General features: G+C 45.7%; 1 protein-coding gene across 1 annotated transcript in view; it reads right to left on the reverse strand.

Moving 5' to 3' along the window:
• Positions 1-282: 282 nt before the first annotated feature.
• ylpm1 (YLP motif containing 1) overlaps positions 283-25,095 on the reverse strand; it is a 158,709-nt gene continuing 133,896 nt past the window's right edge. Inside the window, exons 32-37 of the mRNA XM_084314157.1 lie at positions 11,734-11,831; positions 9,263-9,393; positions 6,228-6,301; positions 4,288-4,371; positions 3,266-3,433; positions 283-2,369 (exon numbers count right to left, since the gene is read on the reverse strand). Of these exons, the coding sequence (XP_084170283.1) occupies positions 2,235-2,369; positions 3,266-3,433; positions 4,288-4,371; positions 6,228-6,301; positions 9,263-9,393; positions 11,734-11,831 (690 nt within the window). The 3' untranslated portion in view covers positions 283-2,234. The remainder of the gene's footprint in view (positions 2,370-3,265; positions 3,434-4,287; positions 4,372-6,227; positions 6,302-9,262; positions 9,394-11,733; positions 11,832-25,095) is intronic.

The following is a 25,095-nucleotide window of genomic DNA, read 5'->3' on the forward strand; positions in this document are numbered from 1 at the left end:
TTATCATACTCTTCACTGTCACTTCCTCTCCAAAGAGCACCCTCTTAATCTGTAATGTTTAGATCCCATTGCCCGGAAGGATGTTTCCATGGGAATAGTCTCTTTTTTACCTATAGCTGCAAAGCCCATTGTCCCGTCCCTTCACTTAACCTTAACCACTCCCACAACCTGAAAATGATAATTGTCAAAAACCCATCCTTCCCAGCTATGGGATCTAGACACTCAACCTTCTAGTTCTTAGACACAAGCATGTGCGAAATGACAGTGTCAGGAAAGAACAAGTCAGGAAAAAGAACACCAGTATTTTTATGACATTTCCAAAACTTTTTTTTTTTTTGGTTCAATACCCAGTTTTCCCCCCCAATCTTCACATACCTGCATAGGAAGGTAGGAGCCCTGGTACCGGCAATGATGCTTATTAGCGAACGTTCCAAATAAAAATGACCACACATAGTGTTAATGGCTACACAGCAGGTTTGGGATCGACTCACTGTTAATTCAACGAATTAAGGAATCATTTTAGCATTAACCCTTTCACTACCACACTGCCAAATGGTTAACCCTTTCACTGTGACAGTACAGAAGGTTAACCATTTCACTGCCACACGACCGTCTGTAGTGTGGTAGTGAAAGGTTAACCTTCTGTAGTGTGGTAGCGAAAGGGTTAAAAAGGTCAATGCATTATCCAACCTATCGACACGGACAGGAGAGTGAATGTTCCACCATCAGCAGGTAAAAGACCAATGTCTAAAATTGATAGTGAATTGGTCCCCGACTGTGTGACACAGTACTACACACAGGGGAGCAGGACGTGGGGTCACACAGGTCAGACAGTCACGCTCAAGCATGACAGGAGTACAGTAAGACGTAGCCACGTGCACAACACGACTCTCTCTGCGCTACAGTGGGACTGTTTTCTGATCAGTCCACTTTGAAAAACATGACTATCTTTGGGTAAAGGAGGCTTTGAACTGTTACACGGTGAGTCTTTGGGAGAGAGTTGGAGGAGAGTAAGTGCCTGCAGGCGCGTCTTGAAGCTGCCGCGACCGATTCAAAGTTACCCGATACTCGGGATTAGGGCCGTCCCCGACTAAGGATTTGGATGGTCAACTATGATTGGTCAAAATTTGCCGTTAGTCGACTAGTGGTCGACAAAAGAAAAAATATATATATATAATATTAAAAATTTTATTTTATTTTGTATCATTCCATTTGGGCTGTGGGGGGTGCTTAATGTCTGAAGGAGTCGACTGAAGGCTTCTTGTTCTCTGCAAAAGCATGCAATTGGTCCACTGATGGATACATCTTGATATTTGTCTAGTCTAGTGTGTTCATTAGATGGTGAAATCCTCTTTCAGTGCCTCTGTGCCTGTTTTCGTAGGCAGTTAGCCTCTGGTATGCGTGCCATTAGTGTTAGCCACGCTTCTAGGCCTCTTTTCTTTTGGAAAGAATGATACAAAAAAATAAAAAATATATATTTTTTTATATTCGACTAAGAGGTTGGCCAGTCGACCACGGCTCCTTTCGACCGATTAGTCGACTACTAGGGGTCAGCCCTACTCGGGATACAGTCCCACTGTAGAGAGTACAGAGTCACGTGGCGGAGCTAGACGACATGGACCTACAGCAGCACACGGGCGACATTAAGCAACGCTGGTTGGCTTCGACATGTAGTGGCGTTTATAGAGAGTTACACCGTATCAACGGGTTTAAAATGCAACTCGTTTCTTGTGCGTTGGTTGTGACAAAGTCAATTACTGGTACAGAGGGAACGAGATTAAAATAAAATCATGTTGTAAAGCAACTGTTAATACCATATATACATTGGTAATATATTGAACTTTGAACAGGCTTCAGACAGAGGTTTGAAGTTTGAACAGGCTTCAGAAACGGAAGCTTGAAGTTTGAACAGGCTTCAGACATGGAGGAGTAAGAAATCTTAAGTGCTTAGCTTGGTTTCCCAATGCACATATTATTATTGTGCATTATTATCTGTCTCATTATTACATTTACTGATGTTTAAAAAAGGAAATCTCTACCAAACTTAAGTCAAGCTTAAGATGAGTATAGGAAACTGTCGTTAATACCCCCTCCAGTCCCTTCCAATGAAGTGCATAAAACAGGGCAATGGGTTATATAGCAGTTTTCTTGTGTGAATTCTGAGAGGGATTTATCTTTCATACAGGTAAGCTACTGTATCTTTCAGACGGACTATTGTGACGGAGGGGAGATGATCACATGTCCAGCAGCATGACCCGTGGGTCCTCCACCACCGCTTTGATCTTGCGTAGGAAGGTGACCGCCTCTCTACCGTCAACGAGGCGGTGGTCGTACGTCAGCGCCACGTACATCATGGGCCGGATTTCCACCTGATGAGGAGAAAAGTCATGTTATTTACACAGATAGAGTCAGCTGCTCACACATTGTCTGAGTGTGGGTGTGTCAAGTGATTTCATTGGTTGATAGTGGGTGTGTCAAGTGATTTCATTGGTTGAGTGTGGGTGTGTCAAGTGATTTCATTGGTTGAGAGTGGGTGTGTCAAGTGATTTCATTGGTTGAGTGTAGAGGTGTGTCAAGTGATTTCATTGGTTGAGTGTGGGTGTGTCAAGTGATTTCATTGGTTGAGAGTGGGTGTGTCAAGTGATTTCATTGGTTGAGAGTGGGTGTGTCAAGTGATTTCATTGGTTGAGTGTGGGTGTGTCAAGTGATTTCATTGGTTGAGTGTAGAGGTGTGTCAAGTGATTTCATTGGTTGAGTGTGGGTGTGTCAAGTGATTTCATTGGTTGAGTGTAGAGGTGTGTCAAGTGATTTCATTGGTTGAGTGTAGAGGTGTGTCAAGTGATTTCATTGGTTGAGAGTGGGTGTGTCAAGTGATTTCATTGGTTGAGAGTGGGTGTGTCAAGTGATTTCATTGGTTGAGAGTGGGTGTGTCAAATGATTTCATTGGTTGAGAGTGAGTGTGTCAAGTGATTTCATTGGTTGAGAGTGGGTGTGTCAAGTGATTTCATTGGTTGAGAGTGCGTGTGTCAAGTGATTTCATTGGTTGAGAGTGCGTGTGTCAAGTGATTTCATTGGTTGAGAGTGCGTGTGTCAAGTGATTTTGTTGGTCATCCTTGAACAAATTGGAACTTTGACCAAGTGAGCGAGGCAGCATTTTATATTCGCAAAAAAACGGAAGGTGAACTGTATGCTCCATGTATTGACCCACCTTGCCGTTGACAGGGATGTATTGACCTGTACCTGGGGATGTATGTTCATGACCCACCTTGCCGTTGATGGCCACGGGCCTCTCGAAGATGCCATGCATGCCCAGGATGGCAGACTGCGGGGGGTTAATGATGGGCGTCCCGAACATGGACCCAAACACACCACCGTTGCTGATGGTGAACGTGCCTCCGTCCATGTCCTCCACGGCCAGCTCGTTCCTACGAGCCTGAGGGAGACGGGGGAGACATGGGTGTCAACTTAACCCCTTCACTGCCACACGACAGCCGGTTAACTTTCACTGTGACGATACAGAAGGTTGGCCCTTTACAATCACACGACCGACGGCGATGCTCCATCATTAGCTGCAGAGCTAATGATGCTAATGATGGAGCATCGCCGTCGGTCGTGTGATAGTAAAGGGCTAACCTTCTGTCGTGTGGCAGTGAAAGGGTTAATGCACTCCATTTCTCGTTTTTATTGTCGGAATTAAGGTTTTTTGTGGGACAGTTTTCAATTGCTTTCACTGAGAGGGTTAAGGTGACAGTGTACTGACTGAGGAAACTAATGACCCATTTGTGGAGAATACGAAGCTCTGCATTGGCTTTGGCCACCGCAGTGTGTACCAGCCTGCTAGCTGAACTAGTCTGATCTCTACTCACATGGTCCCACCGCAGTGTGTACCAGCCTGCTAGCTGAACTAGTCTGATCTCTACTCACATGGTCCCACCGCAGTGTGTACCAGCCTGCTAGCTGAACTAGTCTGATCTCTACTCACATGGTCCCACTGTGCCGTCACCTATGACTGGTTCAGAGCAGCATGCAGTATTATATTTGGCTCAGTCTTGGACTGTGATTCTAACTTGGACAAGGTGTTTTCAGTATACGGTCACCTTGCTTTATTGTAATGTGGGGCTGTAAAGCTTGGATTATACTATACAAATAAACTTGACATAATGGTAATAAACAGTTCCGATGTAATATGTTTCCCGTGTTATGTTAAATATAGCATGGGTGTACCGACCGAGCACAACAGTAATATACAAGCCAACTGAGCTAACGGTGTTGAAACATTTGCCTTACCTTGTCTCCCAGTGCATTAATGGTCTTCTCAATGTCAGTGAAGTTCATCGTCTGAACATCACGGATCACTGGTACAACGAGTCCCTGAGGGAAGGCAATGAGAACGCGTGAGAACGTCTGCCAGCATCTCAGACACACACATCTTAAACTAATAGAAAGGACCTTCCCTAGTGTTTCATGGCAATTCACTTACAAACATGTGTCATGGTAGTATGATGGTCATTTCAGTTTCACCATGGTACCAGCTATTATAAAACATAATGTACCATGGTGCTGCCATGCTAAAGGTCACCCTGGTGTCACTTTTATATTAAAATAATACCACGGTATAATCAAATTTAAACCATGATACCAATGGTATTTCTATGAGTTATTTGGTCACTACCATGATACGTTTTGGTAAGTGTAACTTCAGTACACATAAGATGGCTCCCATAAAATGTTGATAATATTGTTGTGGAAATGAGCATCGTTTCAAGTATGGACAATGCATAAGGCTCATTAACACATTGACTGCCAATAACGAGTATATTCGTTATATGTTTTTTAAATTACGATACTAGACACTCTCGCGCACCTTGTGTGTGATTGTGGTAACCCTGAGATAAATACAATTGAAATAAATGACGATCGAATCCCGATAGGTGGCAGTCTCGCCTACCTTTTGAGTACATGGGGGGGGGGGGGGGGGTCTTGTCCCCATGAACTCTGCATGAACTTTAGCAGCTGGGCAAACTTTTGAGTACACCTGGGCTAGGATTGGTCAATTAAAATGAAAAGAAGCGTTGTGGTCCTGTCCCCATGAACTTCACAGACGGAGCAAACGGTTTGTGAGAGAGGTGGCATTATTGATCGGTGTGTAAGATAAGATATTCCTTTATTGATCTCCTTGGGGAAATTCAGGAACGATTGCGAACGGTAGCGAACGATTGGAGATCATGAAGAGGAAACACAAGACTATCAAGAAGGTGCGGTTTCGCCAGACCACGCTGGAGTCTGGATTTCTGGTAAAAAAAATAAATAAATCCAACTCCAACCGCCGGGCCAAGTGGGGCGACTGAGCCGGTCTGCTCGGAGCGTCTCACCACGCCGTAGTTGTCGCAAGCGAGCACGTCCAGAGCCCGAATATTTCACCGAAATGTACTGTGAAACTGTCCTTATGTGGTGTGATTTATTTTGTATTTTATGTTGTGTTGTAATAAATGTTCAATTGAATTGAATATCATCTCAGTCTTTCATTCTACAGCAGTATAAATGTGTTATTGTTAATGTGTTATTGTGAATAGAACAATAATATGCATCAACATGAGCCCTTTGACCTGGAAATGTATAAGTCAGACGAAGTGTCAACGGGCCACTCTTTAGCCTGGGATTGCGCACTTGCACAGGAACGGAGGTATGTAGAAATAAACGGTTTGCTCCCTTGTTGGGAGTATAAATATAAGCATTTAAAATTAGCCATAGTATGTCTCCATAGCTATAATATAGAATATACGATGGGTCTACAAACATTGTCAAAATGGTCTGAAACGCTGGCGCCAGGGAGTAAAGACGGGAAAACAGCGGGGCAGTCAATGAGTAAAGCTGGTATGTTCAATACGACTGCCACTGGAATGACGTTGTTTCCATGGTAACACATCAGCTCTCTGTCTCATGCATCAAACCATGATGTTGTTGCCATGGTAACACATCAGCTCTCTGTCTCATTCAAACCATGATGTTGTTGCCATGGTAACACATCAGCTATCTTGAGTGTCATGCACCAAACCATGATGTCGTTGCCATGGTAACACATCAGCTGTCTAATCTGTACCAAACCAACACTTCCATGACAACATTATCTATGGCAGCCATTTTAAAGTGTACCAGCAAAATGACCATTCAAGAATGTAGTTCAAGTACAAAAGATTAAAAAAAGACCGGTGTTCAAAACATCTTACCTTTGGAGTTGCCACAGCCACACTAATGTCCACGTAGTCCCTGTACACAATCTCTTTGGTCATATCATCAATTGCTGGGGAGAGAAATAAGTCAGGAAGTTATAAAAGCAGAAAGATTAAAAAAAACTTTGAGGCAACAATATTTAGACCCCATGAAATGTCATCCTGAACATATGTCACTTCTTTGCTTTCGTGTTTTTTCTTTTTAAAGAAACAGGACATGAAGGCGGGGCTCCATCTGAACATTAACCCTTTCACTACCACACTACAGACGGTTAACCTTTCACTACCACACTACAGACGGTTAACGCTTTCACTACCACACTACAGACGGTTAACCTTTCACTACCACAGTACAGACGGTTAACCTTTCACTACCACACTACAGACGGTTAACGCTTTCACTACCACACTACAGGTTAACCTTTCACTACCACACTACAGACGGTTAACGCTTTCACTACCACACTACAGACGGTTAACCTTTCACTACCACACTACAGACGGTTAACGCTTTCACTACCACACTACAGACGGTTAACCTTTCACTACCACACTACAGACGGTTAACCTTTCACTACCACACTACAGACGGTTAACCTTTCACTACCACACTACAGAAGGTTAACCTTTCACTACCACACTACAGACGGTTAACGCTTTCACTACCACACTACAGACGGTTAACGCTTTCACTACCACACTACAGACGGTTAACCTTTCACTACCACACTACAGAAGGTTAACCTTTCACTACCACACTACAGACGGTTAACGCTTTCACTACCACACTACAGACGGTTAACGCTTTCACTACCACACTACAGAAGGTTAACCTTCACTACCACACTACAGAAGGTTAACCTTCACTACAACACTACAGAAGGTTAACCTTCACTACCACACTACTGAATGTTAACCCTTTCACTACCACACTACAGAAGGTTAACCTTCACTACCACACTACTGAATGTTAACCCTTTCACTACCACACTACAGAAGGTTAACCTTCACTACCACACTACAGACGGTTAACCTTCACTACCACACTACTGAATGTTAACCCTTTCACTACCACACTACAGAAGGTTAACCTTCACTACCACACTACAGAAGGTTAACCTTCACTACCACACTACTGAATGTTAACCCTTTCACTACCACACTACAGAAGGTTAACCTTCACTACCACACTACAGAAGGTTAACCTTCACTACCACACTACAGAAGGTTAACCTTCACTACCACACTACAGAAGGTTAACCTTCACTACCACACTACAGAAGGTTAACCTTCACTACCACACTACTGAATGTTAACCCTTTCACTACCACACTACAGAAGGTTAACCTTCACTACCACACTACAGAAGGTTAACCTTCACTACCACACTACAGAAGGTTAACCTTCACTACCACACTACAGGTTAACCTTCACTACCACACTACAGAAGGTTAACCCTTTCACTACCACACTACAGAAGGTTAACCTTCACTACCAAACTACAGACGGTTAACCCTTTCACTACCACACTACAGAAGGTTAACCTTCACTACCACACTACTGAATGTTAACCCTTTCACTACCACACTACAGAAGGTTAACCTTCACTACCACACTACAGAAGGTTAACCTTCACTACCAAACTACAGAATGTTAACCCTTTCACTACCACACTACTGAATGTTAACCCTTTCACTACCACACTACAGAAGGTTAACCTTCACTACCAAACTACAGATGGTTAACCCTTTCACTACCACACTACAGAAGGTTAACCTTTCACTACCACACGACAGAAGGTTAACCTTTCACTACCACACTACAGAAGGTTAACCCTTTCACTACCACACTACAGAATGTTAACCTTTCACTACCACACTACAGAAGGTTAACCCTTTCACTACCACACTACAGAAGGTTAACCCTTTCACTACCACACTACAGAAGGTTAACCCTTTCACTACCACACTACATCAGGTTAACCTTTCACTACCACACTACAGAATATTAACCTTTCACTACCACACTACAGATTGTTAACCTTTCACTACCACACTACAGAAGGTTAACCCTTTCACTACCACACTACAGAAGGTTAACCTTTCACTACCACACTACAGATGGTTAGCCTTTCACTACCACACTACAGAAGGTTAACCCTTTCACTACCACACTACAGAAGGTTAACCTTCACTACCACACTACAGAAGGTTAACCTTTCACTACCACACTACAGAAGGTGGTTAACCCTTCACTACCACACTACAGAAAGTTAACCCTTTCACTACCACACTACAGATGGTTAACCTTTCACTACCACACTACAGATGGTTTAACCCTTTCACTACCACACTACAGAAGGTTAACCTTTCACTACCACACTACAGATGGTTAACCCTTTCACTACCACACTACAGAAGGTTAACCTTTCACTACCACACTACAGATGGTTAACCCTTTCACTACCACACTACAGAAGGTTAACCTTTCACTACCACACTACAGATGGTTAACCCTTTCACTACCACACTACAGATGGTTAACCCTTTCACTACCACACTACAGAAGGTTAACTTTTCACTACCACACTACAGACGGTTAACCCTTTCACTACCACACTACAGGTTAACCTTTCACTACCACACTACAGAAGGTTGACCTTTCACTACCACACTACAGAAGGTTAACCTTTCACTACAGAAGGTTAACCTTTCACTACCACACTACAGAAGGTTAACCTTTCACTACCACACTACAGAAGGTTAACCTTTCACTACCACACTACAGACGGTTAACCTACTTCCAGTGAACGACGCTCAGCTAGGCTAACGGTGTGGCTGTTCCCTAAGCCTAATGCATGCACAGATAAGAAAAGGTTATGCATCTGCTTGTCTAACTCCAGGGTGGATGGCAAATAAGCGAATTTCCCAAAAAGTTGGCGTGTTCCTTTAACATCATCACTAAAGCTCCATGACTTTATATAAGTGGCTTCTCAATGAAAACAAGCTGCTGCAAGAGTCTTGGAGGCTTACCGCCGTTAACAGCAGGCAGCTCGGTCAGAGCGTACGCCGATGCCTTCACAAACGCTGACATGAAGCCCAGCTTGACGTTGTGTTTCTTCAGGAAGGCGTCCTTGTGAACTTTCCTCATCTCCTGGATGTTACTACGGAGGAAAGTTGAGGGCAGATCCAAAAAACTGAGCATGTGAACGCATTTTATTTTTTTATTTTTATGTTCTGCCAACATATTTGGGCTAAATATGCCTTGTTTTATAAATGTGTATACAGAAACAATTCCGTTGCTTTTGTTGATAATATTCATTAATTTCATTGATAACATAGTAGTCATTTCATTTTCTAATAACATTTTATGCATGATCAAGTTCAACAATGTGTGCTTTTATTTTGATATTCCTTATTTCCACGTTGAAATTACACGTTTTGTAGATAAAGTACTGAATTTTGCCATCCGGACACATGCAATTTGAAATAAGAATAGAATATCATGCCTATAAATTACCGTATTAATTTATGGCCAAGTCATACATCTATGGATCAGGCCAAATCTCCTCTTTCCAATGTCAGTGGATTTATTACCACCAGGCGCCCGTTACAGGGCAGCAAAGACCGTGAATGAAATCTACTGTAAGTACAGTTACTTTGGTATAATGTCCATAGCTCCGCCATTTTTTACCGGATTGCGACGCAGTTTTTTCTAGACGTTCACAAAAAGGTAAAGAAACAATATACAGTGTATTTTATGGGACTAATGTTGAGGTTTGTTCGACCCGTGAGATATAATCACGTCAATATATATTTTTCACGTCAGCCGGCAGCTTTGACAGCGGCTTGTGTGAGCTGGGTAGTGTAGTTTTATGAAATTTCAAAGTACATCGAAAGCCCTGAGTCTCCTCTTTCTTAGGACTACAACGATTTCATGACACTTAAAATCATTGGTAGACAAACGTAGTGCTGAAAATATACACTTTGACTGCTGTTTTAACCCATTCAGTGCCAACCACGAGATTAGTCGGGTTAACTCACCATGCGTTGAGTGCCAAGACCAGAGAAAACCAGAGAAAACTCAGGTTTTAATCGTTATTTCTTTTATTAGCAATATCCGTTCATTTTTCATCCATCCAGCCTGACGTTATCATTGGGAATGGGTCTGAGATCGAAAAGGGCAAATACGGCCGCCTATCATATCCCGGATGGTAATTGCACATCATTGGATTGGATTGGGTGGGACTGTGCATCAGAAAAAAACTCCGCTCCCGGGGTTTCCCTTCTCGGGCATGCAGTATCTGTTACCACATTCACTGGGGAGGCTGGGAGCAGCTTTCCATTATGTGTTTTGGTGCTATAACGTTGGATCAATAAACGCGATTAATATTTGGAATGGCGATCAGGAATTGGATTAATCTTTTTGCAGAACATCTGATGTGAGGTAAGGACTCTATGTTACCAGTCTTGGGTTAATCAGATGTTTTTTTCTCCGCCATTGCATTGTGTGTGTGTGTGTGTGTGTGTGTGTGTGTGTAACGTTAGCCGTATCCACGGCATGGATAATCGATTTTTCAGCCCGCTTCTCTAGCGTGCATAAGTACACATATACTATCGATAATCTAGCGTTTATTTGAAAACTATTCATAAATCAGCCGAAAAATGTCAACGTGTTTTGTGTATTCCAGTAAAGGGCTATTATCGCGGAATTTCTCTGGAAATTCTCTGGATCTCCAAAACTATACTCGTATTCAAAACGGTATAAAACGGAAATGTACCGATGAAAAAACAATCCGTTTCGTACATGTTGACTGCAAGCAAGTCATTGATAAGCGACGGGTGTTTTAGACCCATAGCCATCATTTAAGATATAGTTTAGGCATTCACAAATTTCCCCGTCCTCCCATTGACTTCCTTACTGGCACGCTAGCCCTAATATGGTCAAAGGGGCGTGGCTCTGAATGAGTTAATAGGGTTAGGGTATTTACTCTTGGCTACATTTGAAAAAGAAATGCAACATTACTTAAGACTGTATTGATCTATTTATGACGTGAAATAAATCTTGGCCCGGTACCGGGCCGATCGTGCTAAAGGGGTTAATTTGAGAATGGAAACATTTGGTATCAATATTAGGCATGTTACCAAGCTGGCTAAGAAGAATATATTGTTTACAAACTTTTAACATTACAGTCTACCCTATATGTATTTTAGTGTAATATTCTCTGTTTAAACGACTTATCTTATGAAGATCAACGCCAGGATATGTTTTAATTTGGTTTTATGTGATTTCTTCATATTAGGTTTGTTTAAACATGTGAAATAAAGCTTTATATATCCAGAAGTAATCCATATTTCACATTATCCGTATAAAAAAAGGGGTATTTTGACAGTTTTTCTTTAACTCGACTGCCATCGTTCTGTTGTGAGAAGGACATAAAAAAAAAATCATAGAACTTTTATGTGCCAATGATCACATGTCTCTGTTGGCCCCAGTGTCTCACCTCATGTCCACCTCGTTGAAGGTGGTCAGCATGGCACAGGTGTTCTGAGCCTCCTTCAGCCTCTGGGCGATCCTCAGCCTCATGCGGTTCATCTTCACCTGAAGAGTCAAGTCAAGAGTTTTAATTGTCACGGCATACAAGTATACAATGAAATGCGGGTGGTCTTGCCCGCAACGATGTGCAATACAGTGTTACAACATATAATAGAATCCAATAAAAAACAACATTGTGCAATAAACAGGTAACAGGTAACATGGTGTGACATCTCGGTATCAGGGTTTCCGTTAGATCTTTTTTTTGCAGGTCTGAGTGTCCGGTAGATTTCAATCTACCGGACAAATGGGATAAATTCCGGTCAGAGTTTATTGAGCTTAAAAACAATTGATAGGCCTATATAAAGAATGACATCATCAAGGCATTTATAATATTTTAACTTAAAACTAGGCTACTTTTGCGTATATACAGTCATTAATATATTCCAAATAAAATAAGTCCCTCGAGACTTCGTGCTGCTGCCGACTTGAGGTGTCGGTGGGCAGTCTGCCCGACCTTAATAAACAGCAGTCTGTTATAATCACATTTTTATGAGCTAACGAATTCCGTTATATTGGACATTTGTATTAATTATATCAAGCGAAGAACTGAGAAATTTGGCAGAGAGAGACGGCAACATTATCGTGGGTTTGCGTGATGTATATCTCCACCTCCCAACGATTTGGTGCTGGTCATAATGTCCTGTGAAAATAATTCCCTCTAAACACAATTTGATTATTTGAATTGTATTAAAATAGGCTAAAATTAAATGCGATGAACGAAACAATCATTTGTTTCATCGTTGCTTCACCAAGCAGCCGGTCTAATAATGACATCCTGTTGTCAGCGCGAGCTGGCTGCTGATATATTTACGTGAAGCATGGAGCAGCAGTGTTTTTAGGTCCGGTCTGGAAACCACTCAGCAGCGCCCCCACCCAACAGCTGAATTGCCAATGGCTGAATTGGAGTACTGCACCCTGCCGGCCGGCAGATGGATGCTTCTCGCAAATATATCAGCAGCCAGCTCGCGCTGACAACAGGATGTCATTATTAGACCGGCTGCTTGGTGAAGCAACGATGAAACAAATGTAATGATTGTTTGTTTCGTTCATCGCATAGGCTATTTAATTTTAGCCTATTTTAATACAATTCCAAATAATCTAATTGTGTTTAGAGGGAATTATTTTCACCGGACATTATGACCGGAGAGATTAAATATGTCGGACTTCAACAGATTTTGCCGGTCAAATACCGGTAATTACCGGCTAACGGAAACGCTGCTCGGTATCTGTACATAGTTATTTACAGAGCATATAGGACATGCTAGGTAGCTTTGGTAGTGCAATACACTGTTCCTGTTATTCTAATTTAAAGTGGCCTTTCCTTTTGGCCATAAGTGTGCGGCATGAGTGTGTGCCCGCTCATGTTAAAGTGTTAAGTGGCTGCTAGTGTGTGAGCGTGCACAGCGTGCGTGTCGTGTGTGTGTTCATGTGTGCTTGTGTGTGGATAGTTCAGTGTTCTGTGGCACTCAATGTTCATTGTTCAGGGCTCTGATGGCCTGGGGGAAGAAGCTGAGCCTAAGCCGCTCTGTCCTAGTAGCTGGGGTTCGCAGGCGTCTGCCTGACCTCAGCAGCTGGAACAGGCTGTTATTGGGGTGGTGAGGGTCTTTCATTATCCTGCAGGCTCTGGATTTGCACCTCTTGTTGTATAGAACCTGCAGGGGAGGTAGTGCAATACCCGTGGTACGCTCGGCTGAGCGCACCACTCTCTGTAGGGCCTTCTTGTCTTGTGCCGTGCTGTTTCCATACCAGGCAGTGATGTTTCCGGTCAAGATGCTCTCTACAGCTCCTGAGTAGAAGGACTGGAGTATCTTCCCCGATACTCTGAACTTCCTTAACTGTCTCAGGTGGTAGAGGCGCTGTTTCGCCTTCTTTACTACTGTGTCTATGTGTGTTGACCATGTCAGATCCTCTGAGATGTGGACCCCCAGGTACTTAAAGCTGCTCACCCTGTCCACGGTAGCCCCGTTAATCATCAGTGGTGTGTGTGTCTCCTGCTGTCCTCTCCTATAATCCACGATCAGCTCCTTGGTTTTACCAATGTTCAGGAGCAGGCTGTTGTCCTGGCACCAGAGTTCCAGTACCTCAACCCGGTAGGCCTTCTCGTCGTTGTCCGAGATCAGCCCCACCACCACCGTGTCGTCTGCGAACTTCACTATAGAGTTGGAGCTGAACTTGGCCACACAGTCGTGTGTGTAGAGTGAGTACAGCAGGGGGCTTAGAACACAGCCCTGGGGGGACCCGATGCTCAGGGTGATGGTGTTGGAGGTCTGACCCCCCACCCTGACCGCCTGGGGTCTTTCATTCAGAAAGTCCAGTACCCAGGCGCTCAGGGCGGAGCTCAGACCCAGCTCGATCAGCTTGTCCACCAGTCTGGTGGGGACTATGGTGTTGAACGCTGAGCTGTAGTCAATGAACAACAGTCTCACATAGCCCCCCTTCTGACGGTCAAGGTGGGAGAGGGTGCTGTGCAGTACCTGGGAGACCGCGTCGTCAGTGGACCTGTTTGTCCTGTATGCAAATTGCATAGGGTCCATATCACTGGGGAGGGAGGCACAAATGTGGTCCTTGACCAGCCTATCAAAACATTTCATGACCACAGAGGTGAGTGCCACCGGTCTGTAGTCATTTGGACATGTTGGGGAGGGTTTCTTCGGTACAGGGATGATGGTAGACAGAGGCAGAGAGGAATGAGGGTCAACATTAGTTCACATGCGAGCGGTCAGCGGACACCAGCCACGACGAAGAACCAGTGTGTCTTTATGTTTTCTAACCAAATGATCTGTAAAACTAAGTTTGAGTGGTATGGACATTTCTAGTTAAAGACGGTAGAGGTTGTGTACTTTTGGATGCTGATTTGGAAGAGTTGCCTATACTACTACTACTAATGCTGTATATACCGTATGTATATATTATTTTCTTTTTTTACACACCTCTCTGAATATAGCTGCATATATTCCTGTTTACATACCTGTAGATGCTATATCTATATCTGTACATATCCCGTACCTACTCTTACTAGTTGGCCCGTATGGCTTACTACCATAGTGTGTTTATACCTGTAAAACACTGTACACAATAATTTTGTAACTAGGGCTGAACCCTATTAGTCGATTAGTCGACTAATCGGTCGAAAGGAGCCGTAGTCGACTGCCAACCTCTTAGTCGAATCAGCGTTTCCGTTAGCCGGTAATTACCGGTATTTGACCGGCAAAATCTGTTGAAGTCCGACATATTTAATCTCTCCGGTCTTAATGTCCGGTGAAAATAATTCCCTCTAAGCACAATTTGATTATTTGAATTGTATTAAAATAGGCTAAAATTAAATAGCCTATGCGATGAACGAAACAATCATTACATTTGTTTCATCGTTGCTTCTAATAATGACACCGACGTTGTCAGCGAGAGCTTAGTGCTGAGTTTGCGAGTGCATGTGTAGCTGCAGAGCCGGAGCAGCAGCGGCACAGTGCAGTACTCCAATTCAGCCATTGGCAATTCACCCACGATAATGTTGCCGTCTCTCTCTGTCAAATTTCTCAGTTCTTCGCTTGATATAATTAATACAAATGTCCAATATAACGGAATTCGTTAGCTCATAAAAATGTGATTATAACAGACTGCTGTTTATTAATGTCGGGCGACTGCCCACAGACACCTATTTGATTTAAAGTCGGCAGCAGCACGGAGTCTCTGGACTTATTTTATTTGGAATATAATGACTATATACGCAAAAGTAGCCTAGTTTTAAGTAAAAATATTATAAATCTACATGCCTTGATGATGTCATTCTTTTGTTTTGTTGTCATTCTTTTGCCTATCAATTGTTTTTAAACTCAATAAACTCTGACCGGAATTTCTCTCATTTGACCGGTAGATTGAAATCTACCGGACACTGAGGCCGGCAAAAAAAAATTCGAACGGAAACCCTGAGTCGAATAAAAAAAAATTAATAATAATTTATAATATTTTTTTTTCTTTTTTTTTCATTCTTTCCAAAAGAAAAGAGGCCTAGAAGCGTGGCTAACGCTAATGGCATGCATACCAGAGGTTAACTGCCTACGAAAACAGGCACAGAGGCACTGAAAGAGGATTTCACCCGTCTAATGAACACACTAGACTAGACAAATATCAAGATGTATCCATCAGTGGACCAATTGCATGCTTTTGCAGAGAACAAGAAGCCTTCAGTCGACTCCTTCAGACATTAAGCACCCCCCACAGCCCAAATGGAATGATCAAAAAATATATATATATATTAGGGATGCTCGATATTGGCTTTTTTACCGATACCGATATTCCGATATTGTCCAACTCTTAATTTCGATACCGATACCGATATCAACCGATACCGATATATGCAGGGTTTCCCCCCAAAAAAACTGAATAATTTCAGGTAATTAATAATTTCACTGGATGCATTCAAAAGGCTTTCTAAATGTAAGCATTATCTGTGCAAAATATGATAATTAAAAAAGTAAAAATTAACATTACATATCTCTTGTTGTTGAATTAAACCAACATGCATACTTTTGACAATAAATAAAATAAGAATTGGTTCTTACTTGCTTGCCTGGGTAAATAAAGGTTAAATAAATGTAAAAAAAGAAAAAAAAAAAAGAATTTACCGATACCGATATTTTCCGATATCACATTTTACTGCCGATATCGGCCGATAATATCGGTCAGCCGATAATATCGGACATCCCTAATATATATATATTATATTGAGTCACATTCTGAGGGGTCAGTAGTGTTTACCCTGCTCTCTGTTCTGAGGGGTCAGTAGTGTAGCTTTACCCTGCTCTCTGTTCTGAGGGGGTCAGTAGTGTAGCTTTACCCTGCTCTCTGTTCTGAGGGGGTCAGTAGTGTAGCTTTACCCTGCTCTCTGTTCTGAGGGGTCAGTAGTGTAGCTTTACCCTGCTCTCTGTTCTGAGGGGGTCAGTAGTGTAGCTTTACCCTGCTCTCTGTTCTGAGGGGTCAGTAGTGTAGCTTTACCCTGCTCTCTGTTCTGAGGGGTCAGTAGTGTAGCTTTACCCTGCTCTCTGTTCTGAGGGGGTCAGTAGTGTAGCTTTACCCTGCTCTCTGTTCTGAGGGGTCAGTAGTGTAGCTTTACCCTGCTCTCTGTTCTGAGGGGTCAGTAGTGTAGCTTTACCCTGCTCTCTGTTCTGAGGGGTCAGTAGTGTAGCTTTACCCTGCTCTCTGTTCTGAGGGGTCAGTAGTGTAGCTTTACCCTGCTCTCTGTTCTGAGGGGTCAGTAGTGTAGCTTTACCCTGCTCTCTGTTCTGAGGGGTCAGTAGTGTAGCTTTACCCTGCTCTCTGTTCTGAGGGGTCAGTAGTGTTTACCCTGCTCTCTGTTCTGAGGGGTCAGTAGTGTTTACCCTGCTCTCTGTTCTGAGGGGGTCAGTAGTGTAGCTTTACCCTGCTCTCTGTTCTGAGGGGTCAGTAGTGTAGCTTTACCCTGCTCTCTGTTCTGAGGGGTCAGTAGTGTAGCTTTACCCTGCTCTCTGTTCTGAGGGGTCAGTAGTGTAGCTTTACCCTGCTCTCTGTTCTGAGGGGTCAGTAGTGTAGCTTTACCCTGCTCTCTGTTCTGAGGGGTCAGTAGTGTAGCTTTACCCTGCTCTCTGTTCTGAGGGGGTCAGTAGTGTAGCTTTACCCTGCTCTCTGTTCTGAGGGGTCAGTAGTGTTTACCCTGCTCTCTGTTCTGAGGGGTCAGTAGTGTAGCTTTACCCTGCTCTCTGTTCTGAGGGGGTCAGTAGTGTAGCTTTACCCTGCTCTCTGTTCTGAGGGGTCAGTAGTGTAGCTTTACCCTGCTCTCTGTTCTGAGGGGTCAGTAGTGTAGCTTTACCCTGCTCTCTGTTCTGAGGGGGTCAGTAGTGTAGCTTTACCCTGCTCTCTGTTCTGAGGGGTCAGTAGTGTAGCTTTACCCTGCTCTCTGTTCTGAGGGGTCAGTAGTGTAGCTTTACCCTGCTCTCTGTTCTGAGGGGTCAGTAGTGTAGCTTTACCCTGCTCTCTGTTCTGAGGGGTCAGTAGTGTAGCTTTACCCTGCTCTCTGTTCTGAGGGGTCAGTAGTGTAGCTTTACCCTGCTCTCTGTTCTGAGGGGTCAGTAGTGTAGCTTTACCCTGCTCTCTGTTCTGAGGGGTCAGTAGTGTTTACCCTGCTCTCTGTTCTGAGGGGTCAGTAGTGTTTACCCTGCTCTCTGTTCTGAGGGGGTCAGTAGTGTAGCTTTACCCTGCTCTCTGTTCTGAGGGGTCAGTAGTGTAGCTTTACCCTGCTCTCTGTTCTGAGGGGTCAGTAGTGTAGCTTTACCCTGCTCTCTGTTCTGAGGGGTCAGTAGTGTAGCTTTACCCTGCTCTCTGTTCTGAGGGGTCAGTAGTGTAGCTTTACCCTGCTCTCTGTTCTGAGGGGTCAGTAGTGTAGCTTTACCCTGCTCTCTGTTCTGAGGGGTCAGTAGTGTAGCTTTACCCTGCTCTCTGTTCTGAGGGGTCAGTAGTGTAGCTTTACCCTGCTCTCTGTTCTGAGGGGTCAGTAGTGTGCTTTACCCTGCTCTCTGTTCTGAGGGGTCAGTAGTGTTTACCCTGCTCTCTGTTCTGAGGGGGTCAGTAGTGTAGCTTTACCCTGCTCTCTGTTCTGAGGGGTCAGTAGTGTAGCTTTACCCTGCTCTCTGTTCTGAGGGGTCAGTAGTGTAGCTTTACCCTGCTCTCTGTTCTGAGGGGTCAGTAGTGTAGCTTTACCCTGCTCTCTGTTCTGAGGGGTCAGTAGTGTAGCTTTACCCTGCTCTCTGTTCTGAGGGGTCAGTAGTGTAGCTTTACCCTGCTCTGTTCTGAGGGGGTCAGTAGTGTAGCTTTACCCTGCTCTCTGTTCTGAGGGGTCAGTAGTGTTTACCCTGCTCTCTGTTCTGAGGGGTCAGTAGTGTAGCTTTACCCTGCTCTCTGTTCTGAGGGGTCAGTAGTGTAGCTTTACCCTGCTCTCTGTTCTGAGGGGTCAGTAGTGTAGCTTTACCCTGCTCTCTGTTCTGAGGGGTCAGTAGTGTAGCTTTACCCTGCTCTCTGTTCTGAGGGGTCAGTAGTGTAGCTTTACCCTGCTCTCTGTTCTGAGGGGGTCAGTAGTGTAGCTTTACCCTGCTCTCTGTTCTGAGGGGTCAGTAGTGTAGCTTTACCCTGCTCTCTGTTCTGAGGGGTCAGTAGTGTAGCTTTACCCTGCTCTCTGTTCTGAGGGGTCAGTAGTGTAGCTTTACCCTGCTCTCTGTTCTGAGGGGTCAGTAGTGTAGCTTTACCCTGCTCTCTGTTCTGAGGGGTCAGTAGTGTAGCTTTACCCTGCTCTCTGTTCTGAGGGGTCAGTAGTGTAGCTTTACCCTGCTCTCTGTTCTGAGGGGTCAGTAGTGTAGCTTTACCCTGCTCTCTGTTCTGAGGGGTCAGTAGTGTAGTTTACCCTGCTCTCTGTTCTGAGGGGTCAGTAGTGTAGCTTTACCCTGCTCTCTGTTCTGAGGGGTCAGTAGTGTAGCTTTACCCTGCTCTCTGTTCTGAGGGGTCAGTAGTGTAGCTTTACCCTGCTCTCTGTTCTGAGGGGTCAGTAGTGTAGCTTTACCCTGCTCTCTGTTCTGAGGGGTCAGTAGTGTAGCTTTACCCTGCTCTCTGTTCTGAGGGGTCAGTAGTGTAGCTTTACCCTGCTCTCTGTTCTGAGGGGTCAGTAGTGTAGCTTTACCCTGCTCTCTGTTCTGAGGGGTCAGTAGTGTAGCTTTACCCTGCTCTCTGTTCTGAGGGGTCAGTAGTGTAGCTTTACCCTGCTCTCTGTTCTGAGGGGTCAGTAGTGTAGCTTTACCCTGCTCTCTGTTCTGAGGGGTCAGTAGTGTAGCTTTACCCTGCTCTCTGTTCTGAGGGGTCAGTAGTGTAGCTTTACCCTGCTCTCTGTTCTGAGGGGTCAGTAGTGTAGCTTTACCCTGCTCTCTGTTCTGAGGGGTCAGTAGTGTAGCTTTACCCTGCTCTCTGTTCTGAGGGGTCAGTAGTGTAGCTTTACCCTGCTCTCTGTTCTGAGGGGTCAGTAGTGTAGCTTTACCCTGCTCTCTGTTCTGAGGGGTCAGTAGTGTAGCTTTACCCTGCTCTCTGTTCTGAGGGGTCAGTAGTGTAGCTTTACCCTGCTCTCTGTTCTGAGGGGGTCAGTAGTGTAGCTTTACCCTGCTCTCTGTTCTGAGGGGTCAGTAGTGTAGCTTTACCCTGCTCTCTGTTCTGAGGGGTCAGTAGTGTAGCTTTACCCTGCTCTCTGTTCTGAGGGGGTCAGTAGTGTAGCTTTACCCTGCTCTCTGTTCTGAGGGGTCAGTAGTGTAGCTTTACCCTGCTCTCTGTTCTGAGGGGTCAGTAGTGTAGCTTTACCCTGCTCTCTGTTCTGAGGGGGTCAGTAGTGTAGCTTTACCCTGCTCTCTGTTCTGAGGGGTCAGTAGTGTAGCTTTACCCTGCTCTCTGTTCTGAGGGGTCAGTAGTGTAGCTTTACCCTGCTCTCTGTTCTGAGGGGTCAGTAGTGTAGCTTTACCCTGCTCTCTGTTCTGAGGGGTCAGTAGTGTAGCTTTACCCTGCTCTCTGTTCTGAGGGGTCAGTAGTGTAGCTTTACCCTGCTCTCTGTTCTGAGGGGTCAGTAGTGTAGCTTTACCCTGCTCTCTGTTCTGAGGGGGTCAGTAGTGTAGCTTTACCCTGCTCTCTGTTCTGAGGGGTCAGTAGTGTAGCTTTACCCTGCTCTCTGTTCTGAGGGGTCAGTAGTGTAGCTTTACCCTGCTCTCTGTTCTGAGGGGGTCAGTAGTGTAGCTTTACCCTGCTCTCTGTTCTGAGGGGGTCAGTAGTGTAGCTTTACCCTGCTCTCTGTTCTGAGGGGTCAGTAGTGTAGCTTTACCCTGCTCTCTGTTCTGAGGGGTGAGGGGTCAGTAGTGTAGCTTTACCCTGCTCTCTGTTCTGAGGGGTCAGTAGTGTAGCTTTACCCTGCTCTCTGTTCTGAGGGGTCAGTAGTGTAGCTTTACCCTGCTCTCTGTTCTGAGGGGTCAGTAGTGTAGCTTTACCCTGCTCTCTGTTCTGAGGGGTCAGTAGTGTAGCTTTACCCTGCTCTCTGTTCTGAGGGGGTCAGTAGTGTAGCTTTACCCTGCTCTCTGTTCTGAGGGGTCAGTAGTGTAGCTTTACCCTGCTCTCTGTTCTGAGGGGTCAGTAGTGTAGCTTTACCCTGCTCTCTGTTCTGAGGGGTCAGTAGTGTAGCTTTACCCTGCTCTCTGTTCTGAGGGGGTCAGTAGTGTAGCTTTACCCTGCTCTCTGTTCTGAGGGGTCAGTAGTGTAGCTTTACCCTGCTCTCTGTTCTGAGGGGTCAGTAGTGTAGCTTTACCCTGCTCTCTGTTCTGAGGGGTCAGTAGTGTAGCTTTACCCTGCTCTCTGTTCTGAGGGGGTCAGTAGTGTAGCTTTACCCTGCTCTCTGTTCTGAGGGGGTCAGTAGTGTAGCTTTACCCTGCTCTCTGTTCTGAGGGGTCAGTAGTGTAGCTTTACCCTGCTCTCTGTTCTGAGGGGGTCAGTAGTGTAGCTTTACCCTGCTCTCTGTTCTGAGGGGTCAGTAGTGTAGCTTTACCCTGCTCTCTGTTCTGAGGGGTCAGTAGTGTAGCTTTACCCTGCTCTCTGTTCTGAGGGGGTCAGTAGTGTAGCTTTACCCTGCTCTCTGTTCGCTCTCTGTTCTGAGGGGGTCAGTAGTGTAGCTTTACCCTGCTCTCTGTTCTGAGGGGTCAGTAGTGTAGCTTTACCCTGCTCTCTGTTCTGAGGGGTCAGTAGTGTAGCTTTACCCTGCTCTCTGTTCTGAGGGGGTCAGTAGTGTAGCTTTACCCTGCTCTCTGTTCTGAGGGGTCAGTAGTGTAGCTTTACCCTGCTCTCTGTTCTGAGGGGTCAGTAGTGTAGCTTTACCCTGCTCTCTGTTCTGAGGGGGTCAGTAGTGTAGCTTTACCCTGCTCTCTGTTCTGAGGGGTCAGTAGTGTTTACCCTGCTCTCTGTTCTGAGGGGTCAGTAGTGTAGCTTTACCCTGCTCTCTGTTCTGAGGGGTCAGTAGTGTAGCTTTACCCTGCTCTCTGTTCTGAGGGGGTCAGTAGTGTAGCTTTACCCTGCTCTCTGTTCTGAGGGGGTCAGTAGTGTAGCTTTACCCTGCTCTCTGTTCTGAGGGGGTCAGTAGTGTAGCTTTACCCTGCTCTCTGTTCTGAGGGGGTCAGTAGTGTAGCTTTACCCTGCTCTCTGTTCTGAGGGGGTCAGTAGTGTAGCTTTACCCTGCTCTCTGTTCTGAGGGGTCAGTAGTGTAGCTTTACCCTGCTCTCTGTTCTGAGGGGGTCAGTAGTGTAGCTTTACCCTGCTCTCTGTTCTGAGGGGTCAGTAGTGTTTACCCTGCTCTCTGTTCTGAGGGGGTTAGTAGTGTAGCTTTACCCTGCTCTCTGTTCTGAGGGGGTCAGTAGTGTAGCTTTACCCTGCTCTCTGTTCTGAGGGGGTCAGTAGTGTAGCTTTACCCTGCTCTCTGTTCTGAGGGGGTCAGTAGTGTAGCTTTACCCTGCTCTCTGTTCTGAGGGAAGTAGTGTAGCTTTACCCTGCTCTCTGTTCTGAGGGGGTCAGTAGTGTAGCTTTACCCTGCTCTCTGTTCTGAGGGGGTCAGTAGTGTAGCTTTACCCTGCTCTCTGTTCTGAGGGGGTCAGTAGTGTAGCTTTACCCTGCTCTCTGTTCTGAGGGGTCAGTAGTGTAGCTTTACCCTGCTCTCTGTTCTGAGGGGTCAGTAGTGTAGCTTTACCCTGCTCTCTGTTCTGAGGGGGTCAGTAGTGTAGCTTTACCCTGCTCTCTGTTCTGAGGGGTCAGTAGTGTAGCTTTACCCTGCTCTCTGTTCTGAGGGGGTCAGTAGTGTAGCTTTACCCTGCTCTCTGTTCTGAGGGGGTCAGTAGTGTAGCTTTACCCTGCTCTCTGTTCTGAGGGGTCAGTAGTGTAGCTTTACCCTGCTCTCTGTTCTGAGGGGTCAGTAGTGTAGCTTTACCCTGCTCTCTGTTCTGAGGGGGTCAGTAGTGTAGCTTTACCCTGCTCTCTGTTCTGAGGGGTCAGTAGTGTAGCTTTACCCTGCTCTCTGTTCTGAGGGGGTCAGTAGTGTAGCTTTACCCTGCTCTCTGTTCTGAGGGGTCAGTAGTGTAGCTTTACCCTGCTCTCTGTTCTGAGGGGGTCAGTAGTGTGGCTTTACCCTGCTCTCTGTTCTGAGGGGGTCAGTAGTGTAGCTTTACCCTGCTCTCTGTTCTGAGGGGTCAGTAGTGTAGCTTTACCCTGCTCTCTGTACTGAGGGGTCAGTAGTGTAGCTTTACCCTGCTCTCTGTTCTGAGGGGGTCAGTAGTGTAGCTTTACCCTGCTCTCTGTTCTGAGGGGGTCAGTAGTGTTTACCCTGCTCTCTGTTCTGAGGGGTCAGTAGTGTAGCTTTACCCTGCTCTCTGTTCTGAGGGGTCAGTAGTGTAGCTTTACCCTGCTCTCTGTTCTGAGGGGTCAGTAGTGTTTACCCTGCTCTCTGTTCTGAGGGGTCAGTAGTGTAGCTTTACCCTGCTCTCTGTTCTGAGGGGGTCAGTAGTGTAGCTTTACCCTGCTCTCTGTTCTGAGGGGGTCAGTAGTGTAGCTTTACCCTGCTCTCTGTTCTGAGGGGGTCAGTAGTGTAGCTTTACCCTGCTCTCTGTTCTGAGGGGTCAGTAGTGTAGCTTTACCCTGCTCTCTGTTCTGAGGGGTCAGTAGTGTAGCTTTACCCTGCTCTCTGTTCTGAGGGGTCAGTAGTGTAGCTTTACCCTGCTCTCTGTTCTGAGGGGTCAGTAGTGTAGCTTTACCCTGCTCTCTGTTCTGAGGGGTCAGTAGTGTAGCTTTACCCTGCTCTCTGTTCTGAGGGGTCAGTAGTGTAGCTTTACCCTGCTCTCTGTTCTGAGGGGGTCAGTAGTGTAGCTTTACCCTGCTCTCTGTTCTGAGGGGTCAGTAGTGTTTACCCTGCTCTCTGTTCTGAGGGGTCAGTAGTGTAGCTTTACCCTGCTCTCTGTTCTGAGGGGTCAGTAGTGTAGCTTTACCCTGCTCTCTGTTCTGAGGGGTCAGTAGTGTAGCTTTACCCTGCTCTCTGTTCTGAGGGGTCAGTAGTGTAGCTTTACCCTGCTCTCTGTTCTGAGGGGTCAGTAGTGTAGCTTTACCCTGCTCTCTGTTCTGAGGGTGCAGTAGTGTAGCTTTACCCTGCTCTCTGTTCTGAGGGGTCAGTAGTGTAGCTTTACCCTGCTCTCTGTTCTGAGGGGTCAGTAGTGTAGCTTTACCCTGCTCTCTGTTCTGAGGGGGTCAGTAGTGTAGCTTTACCCTGCTCTCTGTTCTGAGGGGGTCAGTAGTGTAGCTTTACCCTGCTCTCTGTTCTGAGGGGTCAGTAGTGTAGCTTTACCCTGCTCTCTGTTCTGAGGGGTCAGTAGTGTAGCTTTACCCTGCTCTCTGTTCTGAGGGGTCAGTAGTGTAGCTTTACCCTGCTCTCTGTTCTGAGGGGGTCAGTAGTGTTTACCCTGCTCTCTGTTCTGAGGGGTCAGTAGTGTAGCTTTACCCTGCTCTCTGTTCTGAGGGGGTCAGTAGTGTAGCTTTACCCTGCTCTCTGTTCTGAGGGGGTCAGTAGTGTAGCTTTACCCTGCTCTCTGTTCTGAGGGGTCAGTAGTGTAGCTTTACCCTGCTCTCTGTTCTGAGGGGGTCAGTAGTGTAGCTTTACCCTGCTCTCTGTTCTGAGGGGTCAGTAGTGTAGCTTTACCCTGCTCTCTGTTCTGAGGGGTCAGTATTGTAGCTTTACCCTGCTCTCTGTTCTGAGGGGGTCAGTAGTGTAGCTTTACCCTGCTCTCTGTTCTGAGGGGGTCAGTAGTGTAGCTTTACCCTGCTCTCTGTTCTGAAGGGTCAGTAGTGTAGCTTTACCCTGCTCTCTGTTCTGAGGGGTCAGTAGTGTAGCTTTACCCTGCTCTCTGTTCTGAGGGGGTCAGTAGTGTAGCTTTACCCTGCTCTCTGTTCTGAGGGGGTCAGTAGTGTAGCTTTACCCTGCTCTCTGTTCTGAGGGGTCAGTAGTGTAGCTTTACCCTGCTCTCTGTTCTGAGGGGTCAGTAGTGTAGCTTTACCCTGCTCTCTGTTCTGAGGGGTCAGTAGTGTAGCTTTACCCTGCTCTCTGTTCTGAGGGGTCAGTAGTGTAGCTTTACCCTGCTCTCTGTTCTGAGGGGGTCAGTAGTGTAGCTTTACCCTGCTCTCTGTTCTGAGGGGGTCA

Source organism: Notolepis coatsorum (genome assembly GCF_963971535.1).
Source record: "Notolepis coatsorum genome assembly, chromosome: 5".
In the NCBI taxonomy this organism is placed as follows: Eukaryota; Metazoa; Chordata; class Actinopteri; order Aulopiformes; family Paralepididae; genus Notolepis; species Notolepis coatsorum.